This window comes from Mustela nigripes, chromosome 2, assembly GCF_022355385.1.
Source record: "Mustela nigripes isolate SB6536 chromosome 2, MUSNIG.SB6536, whole genome shotgun sequence".
In the NCBI taxonomy this organism is placed as follows: domain Eukaryota; kingdom Metazoa; phylum Chordata; class Mammalia; order Carnivora; family Mustelidae; genus Mustela; species Mustela nigripes.
In genome coordinates this window covers 91,841,006-91,864,269 of record NC_081558.1, presented here as the reverse complement: position 1 = coordinate 91,864,269, position 23,264 = coordinate 91,841,006, and the positions used below count along the sequence as shown (strand labels likewise).

Sequence of the window (23,264 nt, the reverse complement as noted above, 5' to 3'; positions counted from 1 at the left end):
CCTTACAGCCTATGCCCAGATGCTTGCCTCACAACCAGCTGCAGCTGTTTTCTCCATCTGGCACCCACCTCCCTCAGTGGAGAGAAAAGTTCAGGTCCCAGCCCCTCCCAGTGTGCCCTGCCACAGGTCACTAGCCCAGCCATGGGCAGCCACTTTTTATTCATGCCACGTTTTTACCAGAGAATACCAGGAAGGACTCACCAAGGAGCTGGTGTAGGTGGGGTCTGAGGTGTCATCCTGGAGGTAGCGGGAAAGGCCAAAGTCGGATACCTTGCACACCAGGTTACTGTTGACCAGGATGTTCCTAGCAGCCAGGTCCCGATGCACATAGTTCATCTCGGCCAGGTATTTCATGCCCGCGGCAATACCCCTGAGCATCCCCACCAGTTGAATCACCGTGAACTGTCCATCATTTTGCTGTAACAAGACGCAAAGGGCACTGGCATCAAGATGGGCCAGTGGTTAAGCAGAAGCTGAAGTACCATAGGCCTGCTGTTTGTTAGCCTCTGCCTGAGACCAGCCATGCTGCTCACTGTGCCCTTCTCCCTCCCCCACTCCCTCCCACTCCCACCCGCATTCCTCTCCTTGAACTCTCTGCTTTCTCCTCCTTGCCAAGCCCTGTCGATTCCATCTCCAAATTACATCTCAAAGCCATCCATGCCTCTCCATCTCCACTGCCTCCCTTCTAACCAAGTCACCGTCATCCATCACCTGTAACAGCCTCCCCGCACCTGCCCCCCTCCCAATCCATTCTCTACACAGTGGCTAGAGCCATCTTTGCAAGACATAAATCAGACCATGCCACTCCCTGGCTTCGAGCTCTCTAATAGCTTCCCATTGCATTAAGGAAAAGCTCCAAATTCCCTCGCAGGGCTCATGGGGCCCCGAGGGATCAGCCACTGTCTCACCTGCCAGCCACAGTGACTAGTGACCTCTCAGTCTTTTTCTAAGCCAAGCTCTTCCGGCCTTAGGTCCCCTACACATGCCATCCCTGCTGCTCTTCCCCACAATCAACACTTACCTGCCTTCATGTCTCCCTTTAAGTGTCCCTTTTTCAGAGACAATGTCTCCTTAACTATTCCCTTGCTCCAAATATAACTAGCACTTTCTATTTCACTGTCTGTAGTGCATTTTCTTATTTTTTATTTTTTTTAAGATTTATCTATTTGAGGGAGGAGTGGCAGAGGGAGAAAGGGAGAGAGAAAAAATCTCAAGCAGACTCCCTGCTGAGCACAGAGCCCGACACAGAGCTGGAGCTCATGACCTGAGCTGAAATCAAGAGTTGGATGTTTATCTGACTGAGACACCCAGGCACCCCAGGGCATGCTCTTATTTTTCTTCTTAGCATACGTCACAAGTTTTGGGGTGTGTTTGTGTGCACACCTGCCTGTGTCTGTCGCTTGACTCTAAGCTCTTTGAAGACAAGACCCTCTCTATTGTGGGCACCAGAGTGCTCCCAGGGCTAAGAACTTTAATGTAAATAGAAAAAGTTCAATAAATACATGCTCAATTTATGACTGCTCCATCTCACCGTTTCCAGAATTAAATGCTTAAGGCCTCTTCCTTGGGTCCTACCAGAGCTGTCAACCTTGACATTGGGATAACCACACCCACCGCAAAGGGGTCAGTGGCAAGAGAAGCACAGACACAGTGTCTGGCATGTGGACCCTCTTAGTGAATGGGAGCTAGGGCTTCTCCTCAGGCCAACTGGCAGTGCTGCTCTCTCTCCCATCATTGGTGGGCTCACAGTCTCCTTCATGGTTCGATGACACACCTCAGTGAATGAATCATCCTTCCTCCTGCCTCCCCAAAGTCCCTGAGTCTTGGTTTCTGCACCCACTGGTAATATCACTGGTCCCCATGCTGTCAACAACACATTTTCTCTTCTTGTCCAGGCCCAGCTGTTCTTCCGAAGGGCTCTAAGTTGTATTCTGTAAGCAAAGCATGGCCCAGGCACTGAGATGCTTTGACTGGGGGAGGGGTGGGAGCAGATGGAACGCCCTGGGTCTGCTCTAGGTATGGCTGGACACAGGGCAAGGCAGCCACTCCCCAGTGCTCTCAAGTGAAACACAGAAAGCAGAGATGGTGGGCACAGCTCCCATTTAGGGAGCACCTGCTTCCTGTGAGTTGGTACACAAGGCAGTCGCACACACTACATCACTTAAATATGCATGCGCGTCTACGAAAGCATTTTCTATGCAACAATCAATAAGGGAAAAGGGAAGATTGCAAAGATACCCTGGTTATTAGAGAAAACCCCAGCCATCAAAAAGTCTAGCCACCATAGTACAAATGTTGAAGACTTCCTCCTGCAAAATTGTAAGCCTGGGTTTGTGTCCCAGGGTCCCGCCACTGGATCTGCTGGAGCGAGCCACCTGACCCCCCCCTCCACTTCTTCCCAAAACACCCACAAGAGGAGAAGCCTCCAGCACACCAGGATCAACACATCCCAGGTTCTAGGCTGCTTTTAACTCAAACCTTAACCCCCTCCCAGCCTGCCTGGAAAGCTCTCTCTGCAATATTTTCTTCTAACCAACTCCAAAAGGAAGTGCAGATCTGCTTTTTTGGAAAGTCTGCCTGGTGTTCGGCACATGGTGCCCATCTGCGAGAGCTGGATGGGCCGTGAGCGGTGCGAATCCTCCTTCTCACTAATGAACTTCAATCAACACCTCCTCGAGAACTTAGCCAGGCTCTTGCTAGCACCATTCATTTTCTCTAAGTAGATCTCTGGGGACCCGCTCCCCAGAAAGTTGTCATGCAACTTCCTTATATTAGAAAATGTATCTCAGCTGAGAGTCACAAGGGTCATATTTTTCCAATTCAGTTTGTTACTTCCTCTCTGTAAGTGTAGACAACAATGTGGTTAAAAATGAATGTCTCCCAAAAGAAGCCAGCTTGTAGATAGATTTTGGGGAGGGGACTGGTGGTGATTGTAAACAACGCTGGGAAAAGAAATGTTGAAAGGATGTGCGGCAATATGTCTGTTTCTACTTTAAATCATTTAAGCGACACGGAACAGCTTTACTATCTGATTTGTTTTAATATTTAGATCAGTCACCCTTAGAGTTTCTGGGGTTGACAAAGGCAGAGAAGTGGTGAAAAGTCCAGGCTTTGGAGACAGACAGACCCAGCCTATGGTCCAGGCTCTGCCGCTCGTTGGCTGGATGCCCTTGGGCAAGTCACTTAACTTCCAGAGCTGTCATTCCTACACCTGTAAAACAAGTACACGGTGTCCATTCTTCATAGGATTTTGGTGAAGTTAAGTGGGACAATACATGTGAAAGGGCTTGGCTCAGTGCCTGTAAATCCTAAGACAGCAGCAAGGATTGCTGGTATTATCAGTCAGGCCAGAATGTCTCACAAACCAGCTGGCCCAGGTGCTCAGACAGCTGGTGAGAGGAATGGAGGACACCTGGGGCCAATACTCCAGGTTCCCACAGCTCCCTGGTGTGTTTTGGAGACATACTAGGACATCACCATAGGAGAACCTCGCCTGCAGTGCATTCTGAGCTCAATGGGTTGGCATCTGTAGTAGACCTCCCCCCGATAGTCCACACCCCAACTGTAATAGTGGACGACTGGGGCCTCATGATGCAGGCTGGATATTTGGGTCAGTTAATGAACAAACACGATTTCTTCCATTTCTTGACATTTGAAAGGCAAGTCATACTTAATGGAGTACATTTTGATCCTCCTTTGTGCGAGGCAGGGGATGGTCTATTGCTTTTCAGAGGAGATAAAGGAAGTCCAGAAAGTATAACTGATCAGACTTAAATCACTCTATGTAGCTTTGACTTAAAACAAGTCCAGAATAGTAAATTACTTCTCCACTGGCTTTCCATCTCTGATGGTAACGACTTCCTCAAATGTGTGGAGAAGAAAGCTGCATATAAGCTTTGTAGCAAAAAGTGACATGATTGATTATTGATGTCTGCCATGGTCACAGAAATAGAAAGTAGAGGCATGTATGCCTCAAATATGCTACTCTGATTGGAATCTTTTAACTCCCATCTGGGGTCTTTTCCATGGAATATGCTGACTTTGCAAGAGCTACACATTTTCTTCAGAAACTGCAGAGGAATCACATATCACGATAAGACAGGATGGTGCCTGTTGAGTTCATGATTTCGGCAAAACTTAAAGATATAAACACATGAAGATCGCCTGCCGTGTTCAACTCTTTTATGTTCAGTTCATGGGTGTAACTCCCCAAGAAGAATTTTGAAAGTTAGGAACACCAGCGTCCAAAGAGATATAAGACCATGTTTTCTTGATGACTTTGGAAGAGGATCAGCCTCCACGCTGATCACATGGTAAAAACACCATATAGAGAGAAAAAAAAAATACAGGCCTGGGTGAAGTCATTTAAACTTTCTTTCCTTCGTGAAGTGCTTTCTGCTGAAATTGCTTTCCAGCAAATTCACTGAAGCCACTTGCTGGTCCTTTTATTAGGCTGGAAGGATTTAGGTATTTCAACTTTCATTGACAAATCCACTTCAGGAAATGAAACCCTTATTTGATTTGTTTGAAGAGAATGAGTCATAGATTTTTTTTTTTTTTTTCTTCTTCAACTGTAAGAGACCTACCTCTCAAGATCAGCCAGCTCAAAGCATTTAGTTTATAGTCTGGGAAATTGAGTTAACAGATTTGCTCAAGGCCACCAGGTGACTCACAATGGATCCCTAAGCAGAACTGAGGTCTTGGGGCATCCAATCTGATATTCTCCTCCTGACCTCTGGCTTATGGTCATCTAGTTCCAGCCTATGAATGAGCCTCCATGATAAGAAATGTCCACATTTGACATTGCTCAGAAGCTTCTAAAAGTCTCCCAGTTATGACCATCTGTGGATGAACAAGCAGTGACCACAATGCCAAGCAAGACTATGGCATGGGAAGGACACTGATGAGGGCCACAGGGGGTGCTCCTATACAGGAGCCACCACATTGAATCCTCTAAGTTTGGGGGCCAAGAAGGAAATGTTTAATTGTGGACTTGCATGTTACATAATCCATGGTGCAGATACTTTAAAAAATGGACAATAAAGAACCTACTGAACATGCAGTTAAAAAATAATAATGCTTCTAATCCTTCCAGAAAGTAAGGATTCTATGTCTTGCAATGAGAGAGGGGCAGTGCGTGGGTGGTGAGAAGCCGTGTCCAATGTGCTCACTGGATCCCCCATACTTACAGCCTCTCAGACACTGACCTGGAGCCAGAGCTGCAGCCACTCTCCAAAGCTGCCATGTCCAGTGTAAAGCACCACGACCAGTTTGGTTGGCCGGGGGGCGGGGGGCAGTCAGTTGCACAAACTCTTTTCCTTTCTTCTCTGAATGGTGATCCTAAAATTATACTGCTTCCCAGAAGATGGGCCCTGCAGAACTGCACTGATGACCTACTTTTCAATTTTACCAAGCAGCAGATACATCAATTAATGTTGCTATGCTCCAGGGTTTGGTAGTAAGGCTGAAATTAGATTTATAGATTACCTGCCTCCATGCCGTGCGAGGAGTCAGAAACGCTTCATTTCCCCTCTCCTCCTGGCGCTGCCTGCTCTGGCCGTTCCTTCCTCGTCATCCCTTACCCTCCATTTCCCGCATTCCTCACTTGCCCCTGGCTCTTCTCCACCACCTGGGCTTCATCATCATGAAGAATCCTGGTGTCCCACATGCCCGCATGTCCTGGGCCCCACCCGGAAGGAGTCCTGTGCAGAGCGTCTGTGCGGGGTTTTGATTTTCTGCAGCCTTCTAGGAACGAATCTCCCCATTCCCCTGTACATTCCAGGGAGAGAGTCTGATCACAGTCCTCAAGTCATGTTGTGACTCGGTGAAGTACAGTCAGGTGACTCGTAGGAAATAAATGGCTCCTAAAAAGGTCTGGAGGCTGGTTCTAGAAAATACTTTTTCTCCTAACATTGTCTGCTATTCACTTTTATTTGGCTGTCTTCATGAGATCTCTGATTACGAATTAATGCCCCCAGGAAAGCATGGTCTATACCCCACTCTGACATGAGGGGTCTGGCTATAAGAACGAGAGACCACGTACACTCAGGAAGATTCCATTTTTCCTGCCATTCCCAAACGCTCTGGTGCCAGAAATGGCTTTTCATGTTTTTCACTCAACCAGCATTTACCACGTGCTTCCTGGGTTAGGTACTCAGAGGGAAAGGGGGGTGTTCAGAATAAAGGGCGTTAAGCCGTACCCTCAAGGAGGCCATACTAGGCAATGTACATCGGCGCCACCTGTTGTCATCCCATGTCCCCCACCAGAAATAAGCCACTACTGCCTAAGCACCCAGAGGAGGCAAAAGTGCGTGCTTGCCCTGCTCAAGTAGCTTCAGTCTGGGCGAATGCAGCTTCCAGACAAGCTCCTCCATGCTGCAGACCCTCGGCCCTGAGTCACTACAGAGCTAGGCCGTGCTGGCTCTGGCCTTTGAACATACTGCTCAGTTGTTCCATTGTACCTGCTTGCTTCCTCTCCCCTTCAGTCTTCGGTATCAGTTAATTCTCCGTCCTCTTTAATGCTTTTCCTGCCTCCTGCAGGAAGATTTACATTCTTCTTGGCTCATGATACCTCTTCACACCACACACAGAAACATAAAGAATCCGGGCAGATGACTGCTGGACGCCTGGGGCACTAGGGTCCTCAGAGAAAGGACCGCTGGGGCATGCTGTAGTCTCTAAGATGGGGACAACAGGACCTCCCATCTCTTATGTGTAAGATGACATCATGTTATTGTCCTCATCAAAATGTGGGGCCCGTTTCCGCCCACCCCGAATCTGGGCATCCTGTCACAGTGGTGGAAGGGTACCATGGGATTTGAAGCTAAGTTACAAAAGTGGTCCAGCTTCTGCCTTCTTCTCATGGAACATTCGTTCTTGGGACGCAGCTCACTGTGAGGAAGCGCAAGCCGCCCACCTGGAGAGACGCCAGCAGACAGCCAGCATCAGCTGCCAGACAGATGAGTGAGCGAGACTTTGGATGATTCCAGGTCCCGGATCTTGAACTGCCCCAGCTGATACCCCATGGAACAGAAGTGTCCTCAACGAGCCCAGATTGCAGATTCATGAACAAAATAAATTGTGGTGAGCCACTGAAATCTTGGGTGACTTGTTAGTTAGCATCAGAGCAATGTCCCTTTCATTCTATAGGCCCAGAACCCAGGAGAGGGCGTGACCGCAGAGTCACCCCATGAATATTTCAAGACCAAGTGTCTGAATGATCCTTTGATCTACAGCCACAGCCACTGTTCAGTAGCTTTGGTGACAAACATAGCCTGCCGCTTGGTATTATCCTCACAAGTCCTTGCTCAGTAGACCCTGCTCTATTGAGATGCTGCCCATGCACCCTCTGCTCACAGTCTCCCCCTAGTCCCCAGCTGAGGCTTTGGTCCAAGGCAGGACTTGCTGGCTGACCTCTGTTCCACCAGCTGCCACTCCCCAGACACCGGCATTGTGGCTGTCCTTGCCACCCCCGCTGAGTCACTCTGCTGTCCCACAGAAAGGCAAGCGGTTCCAGCATGGTTCCATGTGAGCATGACTGACAATGACCATTTACACATCTCCCAGCCATAAGCCTTGAGGACCCCCACACCTCTGCTGCAGGCTGATTTGGAGTCAAGCCCAGAGAAGACCTGTGAAAGCTTGCGACAGTCTCTTCCTCTCCCACCCAGGAACGCCACCTTTGAGGGTGGGTGGCCCAGCCATCGGAAAGGGCAGCCTGTTTTATCTCTGAGCTGCAAATGAAGGGAACAGGCTGATAGGACAGTGCTGGGGAAAGGCAGTGATGGCCACTGGTGTCTGCCGGAGTCACACAGTTGCATCACAGGTGCTGAGAGTCTCCTCAATCTCTGTGATTCATGCAGGTGCCCATGGCCATCCTTCACCCGCCTCTATTCACTCATACTCATCCAACAAGCATTTATCAAGGCCCTACTCCACGCTATCCTCCTACTGAGGGTTCCACAGGCTCCTCTTGTTCTATGCTTTTAGGAACAAATCCGTCAACCCCGCTACTATTTCCAACGCCCACCCACATTTCATTGGGCGATTCCTAAGCAGCAGGCTGTCCTCATGCAGACACCCCCTCCCTGCATCCAACATGCCGTCCATGCCCCCGAGCTGCTCTTACCCTGAGGAAAGAATCCAAAGCACCGTTCTCCATGAACTCGGTGATGATCATGACCGGCCGACTCTTGGTGACCACGCCTTCTAGGCGGATGATGTTGGGATGGTCAAACTGACCCATGATGCTGGCCTCACTCAGAAAGTCCCGACGCTGCTTCTCTGAGTACCCAGCCTTCAGTGTCTTGATGGCCACGTAGATTTCCCTCTTGCCCGGGAGTTTCAGACGCCCCTTGTATACCTCTCCAAACTCCCCTGCAACAAGAATGCAATCATTACCCATCTCCTTCTCAGTCTGCGAAACCACAAGGGCACAACAGTGGTGGGCACAGTGGCGCTCAGAGTGGAATTGTGATGGAAGCGATAGGGATGGAAACCGTGTTCTCCCATTTTAACTACGGTATCCTGGCCCTGATCAGTTCACGGCAAACACAGAGGTTACACTAATATAAGTTCCTTGCCTCAGTTCTTCAAAATAGTTCGGGTAACTAAAATGAAATTTCAGAGTCTATGTGAGTTTGTTTTTTCCTCGCGTTTGGTTTTTCATTTGTGTCCCAGCTGAATAATTGAAATGAAATGGTCAGTTTCACTTTGGCAGACCATAATTCATTTTTAGCAGAGCCTGGCGCAAGAACATCCAGGGGCCAGGGGATATGCTCAAGTTCTTTAGTGCTCTGAATGAGATGGATAGCATTTATGTTCCTACACTGCCCTGAAAGCTTCTGCGTCTACTGGGTCGCCCAGAAAGCAGACCCTGAGAAGTCAGGAAGGGAAGTTAGCAGACACCGTGCAGGATCGAAGAGGAGGGAACAGGACTGGTCAGACTCCCAAACCATGAGGCAAACCTGACCTTATGAAAAGAAAGGAGGAAGCGGGCATGGATAAGGAGATCTCCAGATTGCCATGCCACCCTGGCTGCTGTGGGACTGTCCGTTTCCTCCACCCCTGGGCTACTCCAGAGTACAGAGCACCCATGTCAGGAAGGCCCAGGCTCTGGCCTCCCACCAAGCTCAGTCACTGCCCGAGGCTGCCAGGAAGAGCTGGCCTCTGCAGGGAAACCTGAGGCAGGTCCTGAAGCCAGGGAAGCTGGAAGCCAATGGCTCTCTACACCCCCGGCAGCTGGACAGGCCGTGGTTTCTCTGAGCGAACGTGAGTGGCACACCTCCACGCGTGCCACACCATTTCAACATTTGTGCGGGACCATGACCCAGAGTAAAAACAATTCCGGTGGCTGGTGTTTCATAGCTGCTTTACAAAATCTGTTGAATCTTCTTAAATGGGCTTTCAAGAGCCGTTCTGTGATCTCCCCAGCACTGACATGTGTGGCAAAGGCCTGGCGGGAGATGGGGCACGACAGCTTTCTGCTGGGGGGACCTTCTTCTCTTTCACCTTCAGCTTCTGGAGGAAAATGATGGCGCAAACCGGGGGCAGATCAACGACAGGCCGAATTAGAAAAGCAAGGTAACATCCCCTCTGTGATTTGGTTGGGAGTTCCCTTTGTTTTCTGCTGTGGAAGTCACTGGAAGGGAGCTGCAGGAAAGGGTTTCTTGCGTGAAACTGCTCCAGAGTCTGTGAGATCGATCGGAAGCTAGGGCCGGAGCAGAGGTTGACACAAGCACCATGAGGATGAGTTCAATGTGGACCTGAGGACACAGACCATGTGTGACACTGGTTTCGACAGGAATCAAATGCTGCTTTGCCAAACTGCTTGAAGTCAGATGGAGTCTTGTTCATGTTCCTAGCTTGTAGTGCCCACTGTGGTCCCTGGCATGGGGAGGTGTGTCTATCAAAGTGGGGAGAGCATATTTACTGTTCCCTGTTTGCTTCTGCTTTGTCTGCTCTAGGGTTATGACCTGCTGGAGACTCCTCTAACCAAAAAAGTAGAAGTACCAGTATTTAAAAGACTATTCACTTCAGCATCTCTTTCTACAGCAAAATATTTTAGCCCCACAGCCAGGGAATGGCTGGAAAATGACACATCTGTCCTATGGAATACCAGGAGCTACGGAAAACTAGTAGATGAGTCACACGCACTGACTTCAAAAGATGTCCACACTGTCTTGCTCAATGAAGAAAAAAAGGGAAAAAAGCTATAGAATGTGAACGCAGTATGTACCCAAATGCAGTGTGTGTGTGTGTGTGTGTGTGTGTATGTGTGTGTGTAGAAGAAAAACAACGGGGAGGGCACGCCTGGGTGGCTCAGTCATTAAGCCTCTGCCTTCGGCTCAGGTCATGATCCCAGGGTCCTGGGATGAAGTCCAAAGCGGGGAGCCTGCTCCTCCCTCTGCCTCTGTGCTCTCTTGCTCTTTCTCAAATAACTAATTAAAATCTTAAAAAAAAAAAAAAAGGAACACAACGGGAAAAATCCACATAAAATTTATTTTTAACTTCAGATTCTTTGTAAAAACGGTTGCCCTACAAGGTTGGGAATAAGAGTGGGGAAACAAAGCCAATCAACTTAATCTAATTCCGTTTATGTTATTTGAATGGTTACAATGAGCATTATTTTTTGTTGTTCAACTGAGTAAAAATTTCTTTAAAGGTACTTCACAGCAGGAGACCTGTCAGACATGTGTGTGTATGTGCTTGTGTATAGTATGTGTGTATACACATGTGTATATATTTGCATGCACATGTCTACATGTATGCATATGTATGTGTATACGCGTGATCTATAATATGAGTGTGCATCTATAAAATCCATCCTTCTGACACCTTGACCTAGCGAGTATTCAGTAACCACGAGCTGAATGAATACAGATACAGACTGCACATTTGATAAATGTACCAACTGAAGACTATCGGTTAGTATTTCCTCCTTGTTGCTATAATAACAAGTTACATTTTCTTTTAGTAAGAAGACAGTGGTTGAAGGAAAAGATACGGTAATATTTCTTCTTGGAGGAGACCGGACAATGATATCTATTGACTTACCATGTACCAGGCAATGTGCTAGGCTCTTTGCATATCTTATCTCATTTAATCCTCAGGGCACCCTCGTAAGTTGGGTGTCATTATGCTCACTTTACTGGTAAGGAAACTGGGCCACAAAGAAAACATACCCCGGACCCTTCAGCTGTGATCAGAGCCAGGATTGCTGTCGATGCTCAGCCCTTTTCCCACCAGTGCCCCTCAGCAGGCATGCTCAGCAGTTGCCTAGAGTCACCATCCAGGGACCACCATGCCCCAGCTGTGCTGTCACTGTCACAGCAACGCTTATGTGGGGAACCGCAAACGCAGTGGACCTAGCTCATAGACAGATCTCACATTCATGGAGACTTCCTGTCTGGGAGTCAGATGAGGTCAGAATTTTTAGGAATCAGGATCTTCGTCAACGTCTGCATCAATGTGTGGAGTTGGGGACAATGCCCCAGGTGATTCTGATGTCCCCTGCGACACACACAGGAATGCCCTGGTTTACAACTTCTCTTCTAAATCAGTGGTTCCTGAAGTTGGCCACCCACCACAGAACCCTGGAGAGCAGGTATACTCTGAGCAAAGTTAAGAGACCTGGATCCCACCTCTAGGAATTCTGATTCACTTGTCTGGGTGCTCCCTGAGCCTAGACATACTTCAAAGCTACGCACAGGATCAGTTACATAATTTGTGGGTCAGAACCAGGTGCAAAATGAAACTGCAGGGCTTGTTCAAAAATTATGAAGGCTTTATATACCTGAGTAGAAAGAAAGAACAAGAGGCAAGAGACCGGCGAAAGTGTGGCTTTGGCAAGTCCTATCTGCCTAGACTGGTGTGGCTCACGCTCCTTTCTGAAGTGACAACTGCTATTTCACTGTTTAACCCTGTGGTTGGCTGGTTTCCAAGTGCGGCGTTCCTACTCCTGAGCTTGAAGTTGTATGCTCTGCTGGCGTTGCATCATATAGGTTTTTAAAATGATAAAGTAAAAATGGACTCTCCAGAGAGGATTTTCAGGGCAGTGAATCCTCTCTGCCTGCAACTGTCACAGTGCCACGTGTCATTAGACCATTGTCCCAGTCCATACAGTATGCGACCCCGAGAGTGTACACTTCTGTAAAGCATGGACTTGGGATAATAATGATGCATCACGGTAGGTTTATCCCCCAAGGTACCACTCCGATGAGGCCTGCAGAGTGGAGGACGCCGTGCGTGTGCAGAGCAAGGGGTATGTGGGCGATCTCTGTACCTTCCTCTTGATTTTGCTGCAAACCTAAAAATGCTCTAAAAAAAAAAAAATACAGATGTTCAAAGCATGTGGTCTCCTTGAGTAGGGAGAGCCAGGCTCAGTCGTCAGTCACTACGGTGGGAGCAGTGTTACTGCCAGCATGGGAAACAGAGGCTTCATACTGATTCTGTAGAGATAGCTCCTTTCCTGTCTGGCAAAGAAATCACTTCATATTCTCCAAGCCCAGAGGTTTTCGAAGGACCCACTGCAAAGAAAGCTACTTAGCCCACCGTCCTCACTAGGAGGCTGTGCTCCATCCTGTCATTACGTGGCCCCAATACTGGAAGAGGGACTAGGGCAGGGAGGGATTGGAGGGAGCAGCTCGTGTGGGCGCCAGCCTGGCCACCCGGCTCGGGGCACATCAACTCCCCAAGCTCAGCTTTCTCAGCCCGACACAATAAAAAGAAAGGAAGGACCACCGGGGCTTCCTAAGGGCGTGTTGAGTGTTGGAGAAGGTGTTTTGTAGACTACACATTGTGGACAGCACATGTGGGTGGCGATTTAAGACACCCACATGTGTGGGGGTGTGGGGGCTGGTACGTAGGGGGTGGACTCTGGAAGGAGGAGCAGGTTTCTGCAAACTAGTGGGACCAATGACAAAGCAGGGCTTTATGCTGGGGGTGGTGGGGAAGTCCGGCTGCCAGGTATCAGGGTTTGGAAGGTGTCCCTAGCTCTGCCTCGGGAGCTAAAGTATGGGGACTCTGGTCCTCTAACACTGCCAAGGCTCCTAGGGAGTGGGGGTCGGTGGGCATACTGCCATCATTAGTAACAGAAAACCAAGGCCTTCTGTGGCTTACAACCTAAGAGGCTCTGTCCCCTTGCACTTTGACATCGGGTTCATACACCATTCTCAAGAAATTATTTTTGCTTCCTGACACCTTGCCTGTCTTTGTTGTTGCTGTTATTGTTCATACAGTCTTTTATTTATTTTTTATTTTTTTATATTTTATTTTTTCCCTTTGCCTGTCATTAAGGCCAGAGCTTGCTGTCCAGGATGCTTTGATTTTCCAGGATCTGAGCTCTAAGAGCTTCCTTTTCCATGAGCTCCAAAGCACAGCCATGTGCTTCAATAAAAGTTCATAATACCTAAAAATATTCTCCACAAATCACGCATTAACATTATATTTAAAGTAGATACTTATAGGAGATGACTGGGTAGTGGTTAGGGTTGATCATTTCTACGCTGATCCTTCACTGACTGATTGCAGCCAGCCTAATTTTGGTCTGGCTGGACTTCAGTTGGCATGCATCTTTGCAGCTGACCTTGGAGCCTCTCCTACCACCAGACCTCCCTTTGGTTAGGTCCTCCCTCTGGCTTCAGGCCAGTCTGGGGGCCAGGGGATCTCAGCAGTGGTTCTCCGGGTGTGGTTTCCACCCAATAGCAGCAGCATTGCCAGGGACCTTGCTAGAAAATGCAGATTCTCCGACTCAACCTGGATCTTCTGGTTCAGAAGCTCAATAGGTGGGGTCCTGTGACATGAGTTTTAATAGGTCTCGAAGAGGATTCTGACATTGGGCTCCAGTTTGAGAACCACGGCCCTCCAGGCTGTCCTCTGAGGGTAAGTTAGCCAGTTCCTACTTCTGTCCTCCGGACGGCTCCTGAAATTATCCCCTACAAGTTTTCAGCTCCTTGCCAGTTCCTCTTTCCTCCTTCCCTTGACAAAACGAGGAAGAAAGAAGTGGTTCAGCAGCACTAAGTGCCTCAACTATTATATATAAAATCAAAAGAGAAGAATTTTCAATTTTTGAAAATGAAACATATAACCTGCTAGCAGGTACTTCGACCGGTGGCTGTTGGCTATGTGCAGTGCAAATCTACACACATTTGCACTTTTTTTTCTTTTTCTTTTTTTTTTTTTTTTTTTTTTTTTTAGCAGCAGCATTTTGAAGTCACAAACTGCCTTGGGGGAAGAAAGGAAAGCAGAGCTTCTAGTTACTAATTCAAGCTTCCACCAGAAAAGGAACTTCTAAAGAATAAATTTAAACTAGGTTTTAAAGTAGGATTTCCAGCTAGTTTTATCACACTAGCCTGGGCAAGGTAAGTAGGTTATGGCTAAACCAAGGAGAGTAAAACCATGGCAGGCGATCTGCCACCTCCGAGCCCCGCACCTGGGACAGACATTCCTTATTGATCACAGCGCTATTCCTCCTTTTGGTGGGGCTCCCCAGGCCCCATTACTGGGCGGACAAGATGGAATGTGCTTGATGGCCATGGTGTGCATGATACTTAATACCTACAGGGTGACAGTGAACTGATTATCTCTCTTCTTAGGGCTGGCAATGGTCAGGCGACAACTGCCCACCTATAGATGACATTATTTCATAACGTAAGCAAGCACATATGACTGAAAATGCTGCCTATCTTGGTTCTCATTGCTATCCTTAGGTAGGTAGCTGATTATACTGGAAGAAGATGACTGGAGGACGGAAGAATGTGTTCTCTCCAGCAAATGAGGGGCACCTACCCCACGGGCATACTGAATTCTAGGACGAATTGTCACTACCAGTAAGGAAGCTCACATATCCCAAACCCCCAGGCAGAAGTAACATCCCTGTATACTTCACTGCTCTTTCCCAGAACAGTGCCCAAAGTGGCAGCTATGTAGGGGGTTACATTCACCAGATTTGGTTGACTGTGTCTAGGTTTCAATTCTTGCTCTATTATTCACTCAGTTGTCGACACAATCTTTGGCAAGCTATCCTCTGAATGTCAATTTCCTCATCAGTTTAAACACACACACACACACACACACACACACACACCCTATCTCACATTAAGGGAGTGAAGTAAGGCAATGTTTGAAAAGTATGTCCACAGTGAGTGTTCAATACATTCCAGTTATTTTAATTGTAAGTACTCAGGACATCTACTTGATATTCTCTTCTTGAAGCCTTTCCTGTTGTGACTCTTATCTAGCATTGAGGCCACCCTCACTTTGATTAAGCCTAGGAAAATCAGACTGGAAGGTGGATTTTCTACCAAAACACCCCCAAGAACCCATCTTCTTCTTCAAAGGAGAGAACCAGGGAGCCTTGTTGGTCCATTCCCAATCAGTGCACATCACAGATCCCCAACATCCAACCCTCTCCCCATAAGCCTGCCTCTCTCTCAAAAAAGTTTTCTGTAAAAATGCTGAATTGGCAGCTACTGGAGTCAGGAGAGGAGATTTGTTAATAAAATACAATTGCCATATCTTCCTTTGGAAGCCTCCCTCTAGTGTCACTTCTACCTACATTTCCATGCACTTGACAGTCATGATCGGGGCTGCTGTGTACAGCTACATAGGTTGCATACTGCACAACCCAGACTGCCATTCATGCTGGAGGGCCCAATTATAGATAGCAGCCTGTTTGATGCTCTGGGTGAATCTGTGGATTGAACTGATCAGAATTAACCAATGCATTGGAGTTGATCTATGGGAGGGCTCCAATGAGTCAGATTCATGGTCATGAAGAGCTGATATTTGCCAGATGCCAGAAGGCCTGTGGCCCTCGTTGAAGAGACCAGTGATATCCATTATCTGCTGTGGGGGATGAAGGCCAGACTTCATCTCACTGAGCCACTTCTGGAGCGCCAAGTGAATCAGGACTCTTCACCTTCTTCTAGGTTTTCTCCATTCTCCTAAGCTCTGCCTAGTCGCCCCCAATTTTCCTCCCTGCTCTACTCACCCCACCAAGGATCTACTTTCCTTCAACCATATGCAACAAACAGTTGATGGAGCTCCTGAGTGCCACACCAGGCCTGGTGTGGGACAAACAAAAACTCTGAGAATGCGTCCCCTTCATGGAACTTGGAGGGCGATGTTGAGAAACAGGGTCAGATGTTGAGAAAACCCACAGTTGCCACAACTCTTCAGCTTCAATACCTAGACTTGACTCTACTGCCTTTACTCACATGCATGACCACCAACGCCTACCCCTGGGGCCTGGCAGGGTTCCCTCCCTCCAACGGGTTTAATCCTGCGCCCCACATTTCTGGCCACAACCTTCATGTTGCCCCCCCCCCCCAATCGGTTCCATTCACCATGTTTGGATCCATTTCAGTTGAAGGCTACTTGAGCTACCCTACCACCCAACCATCCTCTCCACACTTCCAAGCAAAGTCCCATAACTTGTCTTCATGCCTCCGAGGCCTCACCCACTCTTCCCCATCATCTCCTTCTGGTCCAATCCAGACACAGCCTCTATCCAGTTTGTGTCCCTAGAGCCTCATTCCTGTCACCCAGCCTGTTTAGATGCCTACCTAAAACTCACCATCCTCCAGGGGATAAAATCCATACCCACGCCTCTGGAATGCCGAATCTCAGCCTGACTCCCCAGACTCAGTACTTGATGCTTACTGTCAGGAAACACCTACCTGTCAGCCTTCTCTCTTCCTTGTTCTCAGGATGTGTCATGTGGAGAGTCAGCCCATCCAAAGCCTTCACATCCTCAAGGGCCCTTAACGTCTCTCTTCCCTGGACTATCTCCTGCCCTCAAGCCTCTCTTCCCATCTCCAGGCCCATGTGTTCCCTGGGGCCCTCTTTTCAGCTGTCAGTGGCCCACTGTTCTCTCGTGGACCAGCATGGTGTATGAGTTAGACTATCGCCCCACAGGGCAGGGGTTGACAGGCATTGTGCATTTCCCAGAATCCACCACAGTTCAGGCACAGGGTCAGTGTTTAATGAACGAGGATCTTCTTGAACTCTAAACAGAACCCCTTCAGCCACAATCGCAACCCATTTCTCGGGCCCCACACTCAACAGGTATGGGCGGGGTCCTCTGCATCCTTTGAAATAACCTTGCATGGTCTGCGAAGCTGGAGTGTGCTAGTAAGTGTTCACTGGGGAGCTCTCCAGAAAGCAAAGAAATGAAGATCTCCCATTTGTAGCATTTGCCAATTCCCACCATGTAAACACCCCTACTGGGGCTGATGTGGTCCCATCCACAGGTGTCACTGAACACGAGGCTAGAAAGAGACATACACTATTAGCTCTTGGGAACTGGTGCCAGCTGTCTCTGGCAGCCTGCAGCTGGAAGGTCATGTTCATTTCTCTCCTTAAGTCATGCAATTTTCCTCTTCTGTCATTGTCTCATTCTCTAATGAGTTTCACAAAAATCTTGTTCTTTCTACCAGTTTTCATCTTTGAAAGCTTAGGTCAAAGGTCATCTCCTTGTGAAGCCTTCCTGATGCCCCTGCTCATTCCCAGAGCAAGGGACTGAATGCTGCTCTGGCTTGGCCCCACAGTGAACATATGACTGGCCGATATCCCACTAAGATTGTCAGAGCTCTGGGGAGGGGAGAGGGTTTCTGTTTGTCTATCTCGGGAGCCCCACGTCCAACATGCAAGAAGTATTCAATAAGAGTTTGTTGGGGGGGGGTACCCAAGCAGAGAAAGGACGAATGACTTCCAAGCCTTCTTTTCCTGTGTTGTTAGGATCTGCAGCCCCCTTTTTGCACCCTGCTCCCAGTCAGTCGGGAGGTTGAGAGCTGCAATGCCAACAACACTGTCTAAACATTACCTTACAAAATGCTTTTCTTTTTAACTTGACCTTCACACCAGCTCTTTTAGCACAAAGTAAAGTCAGTCTCGGTGAGGCGGGGTGTGCAGAAGCAAGAGTGGGGAGAGAGGAGAAAAAGAACTGGAGAGTGGGGACTGATTCCAGCTAGAAGCGTCTTCTGGTAAAACTGCATCGAGTTACACATAGTGAATTAATATCCACGGGGATTAGCCCTGGAATTTCTGGATCGTGAGGAGGTGAGCGTCTGGTAGAGGGCGGTTGGCAGCGACCAGGCACAGGTCTTTACCTCGTACTGCTGGGTGTCTCCTGAAATGCTGGACGTATGCATCCCTCCTCACTCCCCCGTGAGCCTCGGAGAGGGCTGACCATCTCTGAGGAAGATGTACCAGCAGTGGCGGCCCAGGCTACACGAAAAGGGAAAGTAAAGGATGGAGCTGGGCCGTCGATTATCCCTTTATAGGCGGCCAGCAGTGGGTGAGCTCACCCCCAATCGTCACTCCCTGGCAGGGTCATAAAGTGAAAAGCCTTTTTACTCTTCCCCTGACACAGGAGGAAGGGGGCCGATGTGTGCTCTCTGGGGTGACATGCAGTCCAGAACATATCGCTCGAAGCACATGACATAAAAAACAACATTAAAATCACTAGCACCATTACCACATGACATAACAACAATTAATAACGTGAGGAAACAGGGCACAGGACTGAAAGCACGCCTCCCCGACACTCTTTCAAGTTCACTGCAGAAATCTGAGCCCCTAGGAGTAATCCAATTTATCTGGTATCCAGCCTTCCAAGGCATGATCCTTAAATATGTCAGCATCTAAGGAGGAAGAGAAAATTATCTGCACAGAAGTGGAAGTCGTGGTTCGGTAACATATTTAATGAAAGTCAATGCGAAACACGGATAGACTCATGTGGATCAGATTACGGCCAGCGGGCTGGGACTCAGAGGGGCTGGTGGGAGGGGAGAGGTGTGTCCCAACAGGGACAGTTCCAGCAGCCCCCCAGAGATGCCATGAGGGCGGAGCTCTTTAAGAGAGAAGCCAGAGCATGAAAATGGTGGCCTAATGGGGCAAGCTTTCAAATGTGACTTCCAATTTCACAGATGGCTTTGTGACCCCTCAGTGCATTAAGAGAAGCAGTGAATGGAAGGATAGTGACTTTCCTCCTAAAGATAATACATGAAGTGGCTGTCTGTAAGACTTCGACTGAGTGTATTTTATCAAGTTAAAATGTTACAGGAAGAGGCAACACCATGGCTCTCCAAATATTCGTATGAATAAAGCACTTCTAAACGTAGGAACTAAAAAGACAACGACAGCATTATGCATGAAGAGAGCTTGAATAACGGCTAACAAGAACTGGAGAAGAAGAAAAGACAAACAATGTTGTAGAAGAAAATAAAAGTAGGAAAGAGGACACAAAGCAGACACCGTTTTAAGAAGATTCAAAACAGGCAGCAGAGAAGACATAAAGAGGTTACTCATAAAGTGATGATATTTGGGGTTATTTTACTTGTTCACTTTTTAATGTGAGTCCATTGCCAAATTGACTCAACTACTGATCCATTAAGGAAAGATGAAAAATCTAGGTCAGTTTTTAGGTAGGATCTCCTGCTCGGGCAGCTAGTCCTCTGCTGGGCTGAGTTTCTCTTCCAACATAGTAAGATGGTTGCATGCACACGTGTTTCTTGGAAGTGAAATCTGTCTTGGGTTACCGTCCTTATCATAGATCTTTTGTAGAAAATACACTTAGGGGGAGGTTTTTCTCCTAGAAACCGCGGTCCCTCTTCATTTTATCATGATCTCTCTCCAAATGCATTTGGGAAGGAATCTTGATCCAGAGCCCTGGAGATACTATCAGTGAGTGAGACACTATGTCCAGCTTCTAAAAATTACTGTTTCTTTCAGTCTTTTCCACTGTGTACCCTAGATCTCTCTCTCTGTCTATCCACATTCAGTAGTCCATTTCCAGAGCTATGTCTGAGTTTTTTGAAACTGCAGCTGACTTCTCCGCAACACCAGTCAAGCTTGGCCACCGTGATCAAGACCCCCCCCAAAGATCCCTAGACACACGTTGCAGATGAGTCAGACTCATCTTCTAGGAGAAAGATGTTAAAAGCTCCTTCTCAGTGGGATGACTTTTTATGCTGAAAGAGAACACCTAGGACATTGGGAAGAAGATGCTTGGATACCAAGAGAACAGAAATGAGGGGAGGGGAGAGCCATACCTGCTCCGATGACCTCTTCGATTTTCACAAAAGATACATCAATCTCCTTGGCAAACTCCCGGACAGCTTCGTTGGGGTCCTCGTAAGTGAAGGGGTCAATGTAGATCTTCATCCCTGGGGAGCCTTATTAGAGGAGATAAGCAGGGTTAACATCCCAAAGAGGATATGGTGGTAAGTCCTGGCTGCTGTCCCCAGCAGCAAGGGTATGGCCGGGCAGGTTCCCCCCTAGACAGACTGCCTCTCTGTGCCTGGCCAGGCCTTCCCATCTCCCTTCCCTATGGGCCACACTAGCTTGGTTCTCTGTCCTCTACTTCTCCTCCATATTTTCTTCTCTTTTTGAGCTCTTGATGAAATGTGGAGCAGATTACTTATAAGTGACAGATCGGGACCAGTTCCCACACTGAGCACTCACAGAAGGCAAAGAAACTGATTGATGCCAACCAAACGCATTAGCAGAAAAGTGGTGGTAAAATGGTAGGGTAGATATCAATATTTATCAACTTGACAACTTCTCTGAGTGGAGGCCACCGCTAAGGTTATAACTGACGGCTGTGGCCGAGGCTGCAAGAGGGAGAAGGAGGGATTAAAACAAAGAGAGAGAAGGAGAAATTGCTATTAGAAAAACCTCAAGTTAGAAGTGTCAAGACAGAACACCAGAAGAGAAAACATGAAGAGAAAAGCTTAGAAAATGCTGATAGAGAAAAGAGCAAAGTCTACAGAGGAAAAAAAATGAGGTGGAATGAAAGAAAAATGGTAATGAACGCCCATGCCCTCAGACCCCCTGAAGTATGAAAAATGAATAAAATGGTGAATGAGAAATACAAAAAGGAATATAGACTTTGTCACTGATGTTTACAGTGGCAAGATAAATAGGTGTGCATGGGGACAAGAGAATTGTCACTGCAGAAAAAACACATTCAGAAAGCGGAGAAGAGGGGGACAAAAAAAGAAACGGAAGCCAAGAAACAAATGGATTCACTCACAATGTAATTCTCAACATGTCTGATGTGTCATTAGGCAAAAACTAGACACTGTTCACTTGGTGGTGGTGTGGTGGGCAGGAGAGGACTTTGAAAGCGGAACTACATGGTCTAGCCTGGCATCCTTGTGAAGGGGAGGAGGTTTGCCTGCCCTCTGCAGCTGTCTGGTAGGTGGAAGAGTCAGGTCAGCAGAGTAGGCAGAAAGGCACAGGTGCCGAGCGCCCCTGGTCGGGACCCAAGTCTGAGGCAGTCCCCCAGGTTCCCTGAGCACCATCTGCCCATCCCCACTGCACCTCATCTAGCTGACTCCCAGCCCTATATGCAGAGGCTAGTTCTGACATTTTTCATCCAAAAAACTCTGAGGACTCTATAGCTCCCCCAAGTTTGTGTTGCTTTGGTCATCCTTCAGGTAAGGATTCGAAGTGCTAGAGCACAGTCCAGAGGGAGAAGAAAGATACAGCAAAGAAGTGAAGGGGGATTTTTTTTTTTTTTTAAGTCAGAGAGAGCCAGGTGCTCTGCCCAGAAGAACGACTCTTTCTGAAAGATGGTTCATTCCAAGTCATTAAATAAAATCACTCCTAGCATGCTAGGCTGCTTGCTTCAAGTTGGTCAAGACCATGGTAGAACGCTCCTTGGGAACCTGGGAATGACAACATTGACTATGGCATCTGTCAACTGAGATTTGGATAAAGCAGTCAGAGAGATCCCCACCTTTATGTGGAATGTTCTAATCTGTGGGGAATGTGGTGGGAGGGGAAAGAGTGAGAGAGAGAGAGGCAGGTGTTCTCCTTTGCTAACAGTGGACTAGGAGGAAAGTAGGGATGGGGTTCATCTCATTCTCATTTGGAATGAAGAACAACTGAAGAGCACGAACCATTGAAACCAGACTGAAGTGTCTAATGAAAGCAGATAAGCACCAGGCAGCCAAACTTGGGGTTCCACCAGAAGCAACCCCTGGGACAAGTTTCTGAGAGTCCAGTGGCTTATGTGAAAGATGCTCCAACAGCAGTCGGGGCAGGTGGTGGGGAAGTAAGATCAGGCAAGGCAGTCAGCCTAGAAAAAGTGTGTTTTCAAGCCACTTCCTCCCAAAGCAGGCTGAAGCCCCCAGAGAAGTTAGAGGAGCTGGTGTGGGTGACTACATGCTCCAGGGCTGGCCCACCCTGGACGGAGGGAGCTGTGCTGTTACCACCTAGGTTCCCATCAGCCTTCGGGGATGGCCGATCAGCCGCCATGCAGGTAAGCAGGGAGAGAGCTTTTTGGGGAAGAAACAGATGCAGCAGGTGGAAGGTGGCCAGCATGAGCTGAAGGGGTGAGGGCAGGAGGTAAGGCAACCACAGACCCACTCAAAATGCCAAGCAGACAGCAGGTCAGTGTCACAACCTGTGACTTTGCCCAAGTTCTGTGCTGTGCAGAGATGAGAGGAGGGTGAGAGCCAGATGCTGGGGCTGTTAGGCGAGGACAGGATCCCAAAGCCTCTTATTAGCCTGGCATAATGCAGCAAAGCCCCACCCTTCTCTCAGAACAGGTCTCTCTTCCGCTGGTGGCAAAGCTGGCACCTCCCTCCCACGGTGACTCTGATATTACAGAACATATTGCCAGTGACATACCCAGCCAAGCGCCTGATGTACACAGGGAGGGCTTGCACATAGACGTACTCATGGTGATTATCAGTAAACGGTTCTAGGAAGTGTTTGGGGAGGTAGGAAGAGGAAGCAAGGTGAGGTGGTCAGTGGAGGATGTCAGACACTTAGAGTTTATTAGTTACCTTAAAAATAACTACCTTGTTATTTTAGATCAAGGGCTTTTAAACGATGTATGCTAAGCTGTCCTACAGGAACTCTTCCGCAAAGTCTAATTAAACAATCTAGAATGTGCGGTAATGAATGGTTTGCAAGCACAGACACATATAAGGATGAAGGAGAAAGGATTCTGAGTTAATGAGCTTTACGGATATTAGCCCCCATCCATTCTGGGAAGGACCTGTTCCCAGAGGACAACAGCTCATCTGATGGGGTTGGCATTCTTCCAGGCCAGGAACAGGCCACCAAGTGCACCAAGATGTTAGCAAGTCCACACTTCAATGATGGGTGCAGTTTACTAACACGGAGAGGTTTGCTACTTTGCTGGCTTACAGAAATGGGGGTGGGGGAGCAATGTCACAGCTGATTTAGGTTGGGGCTCCTGACTGTCAGTAAAGCCCTTCCCAAGCAGCTGAGGGGGCCACACGGAG

General features: G+C 48.1%; 1 protein-coding gene across 2 annotated transcripts in view; it reads right to left on the bottom strand.

The window, feature by feature from the left end:
- Positions 1–23,264, bottom strand: part of EPHB1 (EPH receptor B1) — a 418,928-nt gene that overhangs the window by 47,915 nt on the left and 347,749 nt on the right. For both annotated transcript variants that reach the window (XM_059390963.1, XM_059390964.1), the window contains exons 10-12: positions 20,055–20,177; positions 8,129–8,376; positions 202–417 (exon numbers count right to left, since the gene is read on the bottom strand). In XM_059390963.1, coding sequence (XP_059246946.1) covers positions 202–417; positions 8,129–8,376; positions 20,055–20,177 — 587 coding nt within the window. The remainder of the gene's footprint in view (positions 1–201; positions 418–8,128; positions 8,377–20,054; positions 20,178–23,264) is intronic.